The 13535-nt window shown below is 41.6% G+C and overlaps 1 protein-coding gene across 1 annotated transcript in view; it reads right to left on the bottom strand.

Annotated features, from left to right (window-relative positions):
• The window catches only part of CLMP (CXADR like cell adhesion molecule), a 40146-nt gene extending 27897 nt beyond the window's left edge, over positions 1-12249 (bottom strand). Inside the window, exon 1 of the mRNA XM_010170878.2 lies at positions 11865-12249. Coding sequence (XP_010169180.2) covers positions 11865-12015 — 151 coding nt within the window. The 5' untranslated portion in view covers positions 12016-12249. The remainder of the gene's footprint in view (positions 1-11864) is intronic.
• Positions 12250-13535: the final 1286 nt, after the last annotated feature.

Raw genomic sequence — 13535 nt, 5'->3', positions numbered from 1 at the left:
TGGCTTTTTTTAGTGGATTTTTCCCCCCTTCTATTCTGCTTATAGAAGATAATAACAAAAACCCAAGCATTTAAATCAGCAGCAAGGATGGAAAAGCAGTGCCAAATCCTCCCTGAATAAGCTCCTCTTTCGCGGGAACAGGAAGTTATTTCCCTTACAAGGGCTAAAGATGTTCCTGTGCCAGACTCACTACATGAGGTGCTTTCAGTGGAGAGTTTCCACTCCACTGCTATGACAATGCCACAATCTGGAGATTTACAGTAAGCATCTTAGACCCCATCAAAGGCTTACGAAGCCCAAAACCACAAGAGAAGATATGCATATAGAGTTAAAAGAGCTTCAGCATACCTAAAGCATGTCTCATTGGAAGGAAGGGTGCCAGCAGCTATTGAAGTTGCCATGTTCCTGTGTAGGCTGGGTTTGCCATGCACATAGCTGCAGAAAAGGAAATACTGAGAAGACAACCCTGAAGACAGGGACTACAAGGAAAGCTATAGCTGGAAGCAAAGCATGCTGCACACATGGATTGGCACCACATGGTATGGGGGAGGCTGCAGATCTGCTATTTAAGAAGAGAAGACAGGCAGGAGTGGCACAGGAAGAGGCAATGTTCTTATTTATGTCATATGGCATTGCAAACTGATAAAAAGTATTTGCATTCACAGGATTCTCCTCAGGGAAGGCAGCCTTGTCAAAGTAAAGGACACACCTCTGCCCAGCACAGCCTCCATTAAGTGATAGTTTTAAAGTATATAGAAAGTGCCCAGTGTAATTGTTTCAGGGGTAGTAAATCACTTCTAGCAAAGTGATAGAACATCAGGATCTCAAAGCTTTTTCAGATATTCCTGTTAGATTCACATTACATTTTTTTCTGTGGCTTTAAAATGCTGAAATCCAGATATGCTCAGAAAGTCCAATAATCCTAACTGCACACTCCAGGGCTCTTCAGTAGTTAGGACCACTAGCAAAGTATAATAAACTTGCTGGCAGATACTGCTTTGTGATCCAACCAGAACAAGTCTGATTTACACAAGTCCACAATAAGCAAGCACCCTTGGCATCCCATCTGAGTGGTGATTCAGATGTCTGAATATCTTGGGTTCCCAACTTTTCTGCCTTCTCACTGAATTAATTTATGCTCTAGAATTACAAATGGATACTAACCTGGTGCCTGGCTTCTTTAGACAGCAAGCAGGAAGAAAACTAAATTTAGGACATTCTGGATTGCTATGCAAGCTCTTGAGTCTGCAGCATTGTAGGGAACAGTGCAAACAAGCAAATAAACAGTCCCTGCCTCAGAGCACTTACAAGCCAGAAAATACCATCCTAAATACTTCTGTCTGGCACAATAAGGCCTAGTTTGTTCCACTCACATTCTGGTTTTGGCTTTCCTCCTCTTTTCTGGTGCTTTCACAGATGAGGATGTGGAGCAGGGGAAGATAGTTGCTGATAACTTGAAAAAGAAACACTGCAGCCTCCGCTGCATTCAATGCCTTTTACTAATGGGTATGTGTTCACTGCTATCCCTCAACGGAAGTAACATGCCCAGAGCATTACTACATAGGAAAAAGATACAAGCTCCAGTAATTAGAGGGAAAAGTATTGTGCAATGCAGGATCATTAGCTCTGGATCAGAGGAGCTCAGAGTTTTCTACTTCTCTTGTACCAGGTCATATTGAATCTGAATTAACTAGCAGCTGCAGAATTGTCTCTTCTGTTTACTCCAGGGGTAGCCTTGGGCTAAATGGAAGGAGCTCTGACAAAGCCATACAAGCCAGGATCCATTTGCCACACTGAGTGGCACTGATGGGAAAACTCCTGAACTGCAATATCAGCTTCACCCACTAGTGCTTAACATGTCTTAACACACTATCACTTTGGACTTTTGCAGCTTCATTTCTACAGTGATTTCAAAGCACTTTACAGCCCATGAGGGACAGGTTGCTACATTTGTGAGCACTCTTCCTCTGCAGAAAAGCAGCCAAGGCACAAAGCAGTTGAGCCAGCATTTGAAACCAAATGCACCCCTAAAACTTTAAATCTTTAAAAGCCACCTGACAGCACATAGTTGGTGTGACCAAGCTTATGTGTCCCTAGACTTGCATCTTCAGAAGTACTGAGCCTTTATAACACTTCAAATGGAGACACCTGAAACTAACAGGCACTTAAAAACAGAGCCTGAATTACTAAATCACTGAGCCACTGGCCAAACCAAGAATGGAATCTAGACATCCTGAATGCTGCTTTGACCAGAAAACACTCACAATTGCTTCAAATTCCCCTTTGGAAAAGAAATTTTAAAAATCATAGCATTTGTCAACACAAAAGCTATGCTTTGTCTGGTTGCAATTCCTTTTGTCTCCAAGCAAGAGCTTGAAACAATGGAAATGAAGAGGGGGTTTGTCCACAGCACAGGCCAAATTAGAACAAGACAAAGCTGTACTGTTGAAACATCCATCCAGATTGAACAGATTCAGTAAAACAGTTCCTTATGTGAAATGCTGAGACTCATAGGGCACTAGCACCGAGCTCTCTGCAAGTGCCACCTCAGTCACATTCTATGCTGAGTATCTGCAACAGAATCTACTTACTCCAGGCATTGAAACAGAAAATGCCACAATAAGTCAGAGCTGATGACCAGGAATACTTTGAAGATCTCAGAACAAGGGTAATGCCCAATCACCAATTTGGAATTGGATTTCTGAACTTTGTTACAAACAAAATGTACGAGGTCTGCTTTGTGCTTAGGTGGCAAATACTACCCATAGTTTGTATGTTACAGCAGCATCAGTTCTACAAAAAGACACTAGTCTTCCCTTGCAGGAAAAGAGATGAAGCACAGGCAGCTCTCAGCAACATTCAACCCCAGGCAGATCAGAACAAACACACAAAAATGAACAGGACCACCACTTGAGGAACAACAGGGGTTTTATAGCAGTGATAAGTAATCACCAGAACTTCATTCAGCCAGATTAGTCATACAGATAATTCCCACTTTAAACATAGAGGGTCATGGATCCTCAGTCACCCTGTGAAACTAAGCATTCATTTGCTGCTGCTTTTAAAATCAGCTCAGGTCTACTATGCAATTCCCATTGTAAATTGACTCCAGTTCCTTAATATCTGGCTCCCAATGTCAGACCAAGTCTGCTGCTCATCTCTTAGTCCAATGTAAAAGTCTCCCCAGTGTTTGCAGAGCCCTGAACATAGCTGGGACCTTTAAGAACTACTATAAAGCAAATAAAGCAGTTGCTAATAATAACTCCTACACTCAGCAGGCCCATCTTCACTCACAGCCTAGTGCAGCATGACTAAGGAAATGAAAGGTTTCTCTAAGTGTGATTGAAAGCTGTGACAGTATTTTAAGCTTGTTTTTATGCTTGAGCAGTCTGAAGTAATGCTAGAGACATCTGAAAATTAGCTAGTGCTTCAGCTTCCATTGGCAATCATGTGTTGCTTCATTTTTTGAGGGACACAATAGTTCATAGGCTCACCACTAGATAAAACACACTGCACCAAATTCTTCAGTTCATGTACCTAGAAGTCAATCGAGTTTCCTCGGACTCTTGTTTTCCATTTTGAGCACACTAAGCCGTTTGCTTTCTACAAGCAGCACTTTTGCATGCTCACGTCTTACAAGACCCACAGATCATTTAGCAGACATTCACTGAAGCTGCATGTTGTGCACTGAAATAAGTCCTAGTGCCAGTTAATGCCTGAGGAAAATGAAGCAATTTCCTTAATATTACTCAACACAGCAGGGTCTGCAGGATTCCCAGCACCCTGCCAAACACTAGCCTTGAGTCTCACTTCAGTAGATTTGCTCTGGAATTACTCTGCCACAGCAGAGTTCCAAATTTGGCTCTGTACCTTTTTTCTGCAGAGGTTTGATAAATGGTCCTTTGTTCAGAAAAAAAAAAAGCCCTGGTGTTGGAGAACGTGGCCCCTTTTTCCTCTTGTCCCTGGAATTGTGATTGGAAATAATTGGAAGTGTCACTGGAAGTAATCAGAAGTGACAGTCCCTGGGCTATAAGGCTTTTGCTTCGAGTCTAACGATTCCCCCCACAAAACAAAACCTAAATTTAAACAATGAAGTCATAAAGTGATTTGCCTTCAAGGTTGAAAACCCTGCAATTTTATTTTTTTGAAGTGCCTGACTGTTTTAGTTCAATATTCAAAGCTTGCTGTGTTATATGGAAGACTTCCCCCTGCACACACGAACACCCCACCATTTCCTGGCACTCTGCAGCCCTGCCCTACAGATAAAGGTTCATATCTATATTAAACATTTTTATGGCCTTTAAAATTTCATCAAGCCTTTAAGAAAAAAATAACCTAAGCAGTCAGATATAAGACTCAGCCAGCAAGCATCTCAAATACTCCAAATACTGGAAAACCACCTAATTCTGAATTTAAAATTTCATCAAGCCTTTAAGAAAAAAAATAACCTAAGCAGTCAGATATGAGACTCAGCCAGCAAGCATCTCAAATATTCCAAATACTGGAAAACCACCTAATTCTGATATTTTGCTGAGGCACAAAGAGGGGAAGGGAATGGGGCCACTCTTTTTTCACACTCCAGTTACATACAGAAAGGCCTCTTACCAGCCCAGTTTGTAGTAAATGTCATCCAGGCACATAGGGAAAGGCAGTCTATGCTCAAAAGAGCTTAAAGCCTAAATAGCCAAGGAGTAAAAGGCACAAGGCAGTTGAAAAAGTGCTACAAAAGGACCAACATACTTGCCAAGATCTAGAATGAAGCAAGGAACTGCATCCAGATTCTCAGCCCATGCATTGTCCACTCCATAGTGCTTCCTTGGGCTCTTGCTTTGTTTTACCTCCAGATACTCCAGCAAAGCATACCATGTCCCTCTAGCAAACAGCCTTTGAGAGGCATTTCTCTGCCAGAGTACAATATTGGTAGTTGCTGTACAACTACTGCTAGTAAAAGACAAGGAGCAGTTCAATTTTGAGTGAATGCTGCTGCACATACTTTCATACAGACATACAAATACTCCCTTTTATCAAAAGCCACAGGGAAGGACAGGGGACTCCATCTACCATTTAACATAGCTGGCTTCCAGGTTCTGCTCTGCTAAGCAGCTCAGCACAATGGACTCTTTAACTACAAGTGGTTATTCCACAGGTATATGCTAGCTAGAAACTCTGGATTTTCTTTTCACATGCAGAACAGAGTAATTCACAGACTAAACACACAGTCCAGAAATTCCTTTCTGGGAGGGTTCTTCTGATAACTCTATTCATGAATAGAGTTTCTTTGCACATTGATACTAAAAAGCCACTAATACTTTATCAAGCATCTTATTACAAAGTATAGGCAAGTCAAACCTTCCCTTTGCTTAAAAGTTCTCTCTCCAGACAGCAGCTCAAAGATCACAGCCTCATAAATTGTAACTGATGGATTCAGATGCTTGTCAATCGTCTGCCCATCATTACTTCTACCCATTTTTGAGAACATATTAAAAAGAAAATGGCTTTAAGTGAGAGCTACAAGGGTTCTAGACATGTAACATAACTGCTACCTTGCCTTTAGGCAATGTGCACCCACCTGTGCCTTAGTTTCCTCCTCAGTCTGATGGGTTTTATGTACTTCTCTACCCAACTCAGCCCTGCTGGACTGAGTTACCCAAAGCTGTACACAAGTGCAACACCTACCACAAAGCATGCTACAAAAGGAACAGCAGCGCAGCATTATGGTAGTCCAAACACAGCCTAGTTATGGTCATCAGTTGCCTCTAACTGTGCACGCTCTATTTCAAAAGACTGTTTCCAGGAGAGCAGCCTCTCTTCCACCAAGGCATATTATAAGCACAACAAAATTTTCACTGACCTTTTCCTACCAAAGGCAATTAAACTGCAGGCACTAAGCTGAACTTCAACCTTTCTACCTCATCAGTCAGGATGAAGTCACATACACTAAAGCTTCATACTCGTTCTCCAGCCACAAAAATGGATATGAGCTACAACAGAAAAAAGACAGGCTGAAAATATACTGCAACATCTATTGATTCTTGTAGGACAGCAATTCTGACATTGTGAATCTGGGTGTTGCCCATTAAGAGAAATAACAAGTTACAACATTAGCTTTTTTAAAATGTCAAATGCTTTGCTAGAGAAGATTAAGGAGCAGATGAGGACAGGGCTTGTTTCATGATCTTCTATCACGTTCACCACCTTTAATACATTTTACAAATGGCTCAGTTCTCTTTGCAACTTCTGGCAAATAAGAGTTACCTAGTGAGTCACATGAAGAAATGGAGAAATTAAAAGATGTGGCTTGACAAAAGCCTAGCAATGGTGCTCAGCTGAGGCAGGGCAGTACCCACACCTCTTCACATCATCCAGATGCTTTTTCCACTACCAGTGAGCTTCTAGGAAAAAGGACCAGCTTTATTCTGGGTTCCTAACCCACTGCTAGAGCTCCCAGTCACCACTGCATACACCTTTTCTGTATTTTGCCCAGGGAATAACATGTTTTAGGCAAGGTTTGAACCCCTGGCTGGCAGGGGTGGGCTGTTACTATTCTACTCAGCAACACTGAAGAAGCAGATTGAAAGGAGAAGAGAACACAAGATGTGAACAAGATAGAAATTCACTCTCTTCACTGTTGACTTGATTTTCCATCACTTCGTTTTCTATTGTTGTGCTTCCTGCACAGCCATTTCTGCATCCTCCCCTATCCTGTCATTTGAGTATCTATTCACAGACCTCAGTGACCTGACTTCACCCTTGGCTTTTTACTGCTTCTGTAAACTAACCACTTCTAAAAAAGGATGAAGAAACAGCTTTGGGGAAAAAAAAAAATGATCCATTCATCTTTTAGACAGGGCACCACCAAGTTCCAACTGCACCCAAAGTAGCCTCTTTTGTAACACATCAATGCACATGAGATGCACAATATTGTGTGCACACGAGCCAAGCTTTCTCTGAAAGTGTATAAAGTACATTACAGATACACAAGCAATGACTACTGTCTTGGCAAACCCAGGGGACTAATTTAACTAGATATCTAAGGTATAGTTTGACTATTTCTGAAGAGAAATGACACAGAAAACAGCTTGTAGCACCCCACTTCATTGGTACTAGACACACTTGCAATCATTCAGCACCATGTAGCAACCACACTTACACACAAATATTTTTAGATACACACAAGGCTTTGTCAGTCATTGTTTACATTTCTTTTCAAGACAGTTCCTGAAAACTCAAACAAATCCCAGATTACAAACCTGCTAAGTTCCCTACAAAGCCCTTTATTTGCCTTGAAGAAAACAGGGGCATTTTATTGTGATCCTGAGGATAAACATCAGGATATCTCCAAGCTAGTTGTGCAATGACATTTCTGGGAAGCTTGTGCTGCTCTTACACAAAACGTCCTTCTGAAGTGGGCCAGAGTACCCCACAGAGACAGACCACTAATTCTGCACTGAGGAGACAAGATCCAGGGTGGGCACAAAGGCAAACACCAGTTTTCCATGGGAAATTCAGAAAAGTTGCCTACCCCCCCAGCATTATTTCCCATAAATTCATCTTCAGAATTTTAACTCAACTTTGGCATGCTGCTTTTCCTCATATGGGAAATTCAGAAAAGTTGCCTACCCCCCCCAGCATTATTTCCCATAAAATAAATTAATCTTCAGAATTTTAACTCAATTTTGGCATGCTGCTTTTCCTCACTCTGCAAGGTTACCTTTTTATCTTCTTCTTTCTCATAGTAAAATGGAGAAAAAATAACAAAAATAACCCCCAAAGTAAACGATATATGCTAAAAATCCAAATTATTTAATAAAAACAAAGCCATATTAAAGAAAACTAGGCCGTTTCTTGTCAACTGTCTTGACAGAAAATATTTGACCCAAACCATTTCTGGCTATAAAAGTATTTTAGTGTTTCACAAGGAGTGTAACCCTGATATCTTGCCAGATAACAACTCACTCAATTATATCTAGCTCCTTTGAATTGCTCCTGGAGTGTCAAATAGATACACTGCTTTTCTTTGCTCCCTTTCCTTAGGTATTCCTAGATTAGCATTCTACTAAAGAGCTCTTTGCCCTGTCCCAGAACTAAATTCACACTATTGTAATAAGTTGGATCTTGCATACAGTTGATGTTTTGTAGAAATGAGTTGTCAGTTATCAATTATATGAAGCTGTCCTTGAATTATAGGAAGTCTTTTGAGCTAAATACACCAAGAAATCACCTGCATTCCTTCAGAATCCAGTAACACAAACAGAAGGCAAAATCCACACAACAATATCACACACAAGATCTTTTCACAGCTACAGATTCTTCTTTTTATACTCCACTCCTAAGCCAAGGCTTTGTTTTTGTTAAGTGCTATAAAAACAGTGCAAAATCCTTGTCCCACCAAGCTTCTAGGTACACCATGAAACAAGCAGGCAAAGGCAACAGAGAAGGAGCCATGAGAAAACTAAGGAGCCAGTGTATAATATACTGCTAGTTATCACTGAGAAATTCAGGAAATACCTGGAAAAGCAGCAGAAATATGGTCCATCACAGCTTAGTTTTCAAGTTGCTTAAAACAGTCTCCTTTGCTTTTTACTAGTACCAGGCATAAGCATTCCCTTAAGATGTAAAACTTCCCAGTAACCTTACTGGGAGAAGGAGTGCTTTTTTAAAAAGCTAACACTGCAGTGGTTCTTGGCTTTGCTGGAGTGCAGCATTGCAAGGGTTTAAGGAGAAGGATCTCAAGGAGATGTGATAGGGCACACTGCAGGTTGCCTGTGCTCTTAAGGCAGGAAAGAAGGCCAGAGTCAGTACACTAGAGCACAGCCCCAGGCTGACCTACCACTGCTGAGTGCTGCAGAGCTGCTTCCATATCATCACAGATTTTCGAGCTAGAAGTCTGGTGAATACCTAGGCAAATGGATGCTGTCAGACCCAATTGCTCATGCCAACAGGCACTGGAAGGATCTGCACAGTAACCTTTTTCCCAGCACAGTGAGACAGAGTCTTGGTGTTCAATGCAGCAACTTTAACCCCCTGGGACAATGTTGTAAGAGAATCATTGACCTCAGAGGGCAGAGCTCAGCTACATCAGTACAACAGGTACTTTTGCTATTCCAGCTGCACTCACTCCAACAATATCACCCCTGTATAACATTGGTTCCAACACTGAACACAGCTTTATCAGACAATCATCAGCCAGACTAAGTGTGCATTGCAGTGAGGAACCCCTAACACAAATCTAATGGTTCACTGCCAATAGCAGGACACAAGAAAGCTGGATGACTGATTTGGCTTGGCACATCTACTGGTTTGGATCTTGGACCCAGCAGTTTCTGAAGGGCAGAGCATGTACACCAGCTAACAGATGAAGAAAAAACATGTAATACTAAAGCCAGGCATACATGCAAACATATTTCATTACCAGAAAATTAGCTTTTTACTTTAATGGAAGGCTCATTAAAAATTATTAGGGAAGTAAGCATGGTCATGCTCTCACCTACACTTCAGAAAGTCTTTCATCTTGTCTTGTTTTTAAGATCTCCTCAAAACTAATTGGCTCCTGTTTCCTGTCTCCTCACAGTGTTCACTTGCCCCAGAGAAGCAAACAGTGCAAGAGACAGGGACTGTATATATTAGCCATGCTATTAATATATTTAATAATGAAAACCCAGACCAAGTAACCTTCCTTTCAAGTTTGCTTGGGTTCTCTAAATCCTTTTTTCCTCATTCATCTTTCACTTTATCAGCAAGAAAAGCAAGCCATCACTGGCACATCTAACTGCAGAAAGTCAATTAGACTTTCTCCAGCTAGCAAAGGAGACTCCCCAGCCTCCTTGTTCTTCAGACAACTGAGGAACACAGAACCACAATACTTCCTTACTTTTTCCTGGAAAAAGCTTCTAACATTGGTGAATTACGCTGGATGCAGAGCAGAAAGACCAAGTTATCTGTTGACAAAACAGGTAAAGCATGGCAAGACAAGGGGCAGTTCAATGGCTAATGCAGTACCAGGAAACAAAACATTTCAGGTTTTGCTGTGAGCTTGGGGAAGCCACTTGTCTTCTCTTCACCCATGTTTGGACACCTCCCACAGAGAGGCTGAGAAATTCAGCTCACAGGTGAGAGCATAAACTGTTGAGGGCAGAGACTGTCTTTTGTTTCATGTTTATGTGTTGCTAGCATAGTGGAGATGCCCAATGCCAAGGACATAAGAATAATGACCATAAAGCCCATTTTTATAGATAAAAGCAGCACTAGTCATACAAAGGTAAGTCATCATTACATTACAGTCAAAACCACCTTTTCTGTGGCAACAGCTTATACCTTTTTGCTCCAAGCCTTTAACATATGAGAATATTCAGGTGCTCAATAGGGTTGGTGGATCAAAGCCTGCAGTTCCTATTTGTGTCCATCAGCAAGGTAAGCAACCTACCCTTCTGTCTCCTGATTTCCACAGAGCTGCTTTCCTGGCCATTTCTGCAGAGCTAACCCAGCCCAGATACCTCTAGCTGTTCATCCTAACCTTGCTGTCCCATCTCCTCAAGTCTTCTTTAAACACTATTAAGCACTATCTCCACCATATACGAGACACAAACAGCTAAGGCAGATGCACAGGGGGGACAAACTGCTGCCTGCACTCTTGTGGATTCTGCAGCACATCCAAGCCCTCATCACATTCCTACAGGTAAAACACCTGCTGACAGCCATCCCTAGAGCAAAAAGCTTTCCTACAATTGATACAGCAGTTCTACAAATGCTGCCTATCTTTCAGATATCTAGAAATCTGGCTAGTCCAGGTTCCACACCTATGAGACTTGAACAAGACTGTCCCCTGCAACATTCCTTTATAGCTGTCTAAAAACTCTATTCTACCCATGCCCAGGCACAACGGTCCACCACCCTGTGGGGCTCAACTCTCCCCAGGTAATCAAAGATCAACCTACTTTTTCACACCTGTACCCACATTCCTGGGGGACAGGAGGACCCAGAAATCACAGCCTTTGCCCAATCACAACAGATTTCAAAGCTGTCTGCCTGTCAGCATGATCTAGTGAGCAGAACTGAGACAGAAGCTCACTCATCACATTGCCATGCCTCTGGAGATGCACAAACCCAGGCTGCTTCGGAATCAGTCTTGTAGGCAAGCCCCCTCAAAGACCTCAGGGCTACAAACTGCTTTTCCTCCATAGGCTATGGCTTTAAAAAACAGCTCTCTTCAGCCCTTTTGCCTACGCTTTCTCCTTTAATGTCTCCCTTCCCATTCTCCTCTCCTTTCCTATTCAACAGTCAGCCTCTACCTTTTTTCTTTCCCTTCTTTTAGCAGCCCTCTTTCTTCCCATTTCTTGCCTTCCCCCTTTATCTCCCTTCTCCCATCCTTTCCCCCAACTCCTCCCTCTTGCACTTCAACACATCTGTTTCTAATCTCAGGCAATCAGAAACAATAACCCCTTTTTATTTTAAAATCTGATTGTAAATGCCCAAGTAAACCAAAACAGAGTTAAAAAAAATTTGACACCATGCCCCAAACAAAGACATTTTGTTCACCCTGTTTTACCAAAGAGGTTCAAGCCCCTCACTAGTTCACTGCTTAAATGCGCTGCTCTCTTTAAACAAGAAATATACATTCCAGGAGTATGTTTAACCACCACTTCTACAAAATTAATCCAGATATTAAGAGATCTCTGACTATCAGTCTGCTAATAAAGCAACAAGAAAAGTGTCAAAACACACACAACACAAACTGGAGTTTTCCATAAAAGTTTTTTCTTTACAAATCCCTTTCTCTAGCTCATCCGAAATGAATTTCGGTCCCACAGAGAGGGCACATGGAAGTTTGATTAAAAACGCTAAACAAAACAAGAAATCCAACCTACCTAAGAAGAGAATTGAAAGTGCAGACATTCCGTCTTGAAGCAAGAGGGACTTTTCCTCCCTTTTTTCTTCCTTTCTCCCAGGAACAGCAGGCAGACCTGCACAGGATTCAAAGAAACGCCTCTGGAATGCACTGAGTGTAATTGCATCCATGTGCCAGAAAAATAACCAACTTCACTCTTTCTTCCCTTCTGTTATTCATCTCCTTGTCCATATTCCACCCAGATTCAGTGAGAGCTTTTAGATCTCCACAGCTGGTAACTCAGGCCCTTGAGTTTCTGGAAAAGAAGAGGCAGAGACAGTGCAGCAAGGAGTTCACATCTACAGCAGCACAGAACAATTTTGCTTGTCTGAAAAGGAGAGAAGCAGGGGAAAACACTGTGCTCAATGTTCACCACATGGCTGCCTCCCAGAAGAGCCCCTCCCTACCATCAGCTGGGATTAATAGTGAAGACCAGTCATGTGGGTGAGGTAGAGCTAATTTATAGCAATAATGTATATTTACCTTTGGAGGAGAAAACAAGAGGATTTCTCTAGTGTCAGAATAATTAAGTTCAGAGGCAGTAAAAATCCAGCACAGAAAAAAAATCATATTCATCACCCAAGCACTAGAGAGACTCCCAGAAAAAAAACACACACTCTTCATTCGGAATGATAAACACACTCACATGAATACATTATCTTTATTCTCTTTTGTAGCTAGTCAATTGCAGAATTAAAGCTTTTAGTCTTACTGGAATACTTTCTCCATTTGCTCCATGGTTTTCTTTTTGAGTTTCTAGGAGAAAAAAATTCCTGAAAACTCACTTAATTTTGCATTTTATCTGTGCTTCACTGATGAGAAAAAAGCCAAATCAAGCAGATTTTGTCTACATTTGTAACTGCTGTGGGAGGCAATTTACAACTCACTCCCAAAAGCCATTTTAAGCCAGTCCAAGAGACCTTTACAGCTCCTCTTCAGCTTCACCCCAGTGCAGTTAGCAAGTTTTAAAAGCTAGCTCAGATACTCCATTCCATTTCTGCTACCACAGCAGTGAAGACAAACCTCTCAGTTTCTGTAAGAAGAATCAAATGTGGTAGGGAGTAGAGTTCACACAGGATGACTTTGACCATCTACTGAGCTGAACCAGCTAGAACAGAACTTTTTTATTCTTTAGTAAAACACGTATAAATCTTGCTGCTCAAAGCAAGGCCACAGAAACAGTGAGGTTTTCCATGTGTGCATACACACAAGTGTTCTGTCTATTGCACTTTACATGTATACAGGTCATGCTTACACCTTTATATCCATATGCCCTAGGATATATCTGCTTTTGACAAAGGGAAAGCACTTTCAGCTAGCCTACTTTGGTGTTAAGAGAAGAGTAACACTGGCTACCTAAAACTCTACAATGGCTGTAAAGCCATTCAAGAACCTGAGTAAGCATTTGGGCAGCTATCCTGTGCCAATCTGGTTATTGCCACAGCTTTAGAAATACCAGGACCTCACTTAGTTAGTTTAAATCTGCTAACATGCATTTACATAAGCACCAACTGCATATTTTTCTGAAATAATAGGCATTCTCACAAGGAAATGTCAATCTTACACAGCTGATTGCTACTCAAATTTACCCATCTTGTGCAACCTAGGGCCAAAGGAAAACTTTGGAAGACAGAAGAAAAACTCCTTCCCT

The sequence above is a fragment of the Antrostomus carolinensis genome, unplaced genomic scaffold, assembly GCF_000700745.2.
Source record: "Antrostomus carolinensis isolate BGI_N321 unplaced genomic scaffold, ASM70074v2 scaffold22166, whole genome shotgun sequence".
In the NCBI taxonomy this organism is placed as follows: Eukaryota; Metazoa; Chordata; class Aves; order Caprimulgiformes; family Caprimulgidae; genus Antrostomus; species Antrostomus carolinensis.
This window is presented reverse-complemented; position numbering and strand designations above follow the sequence as displayed.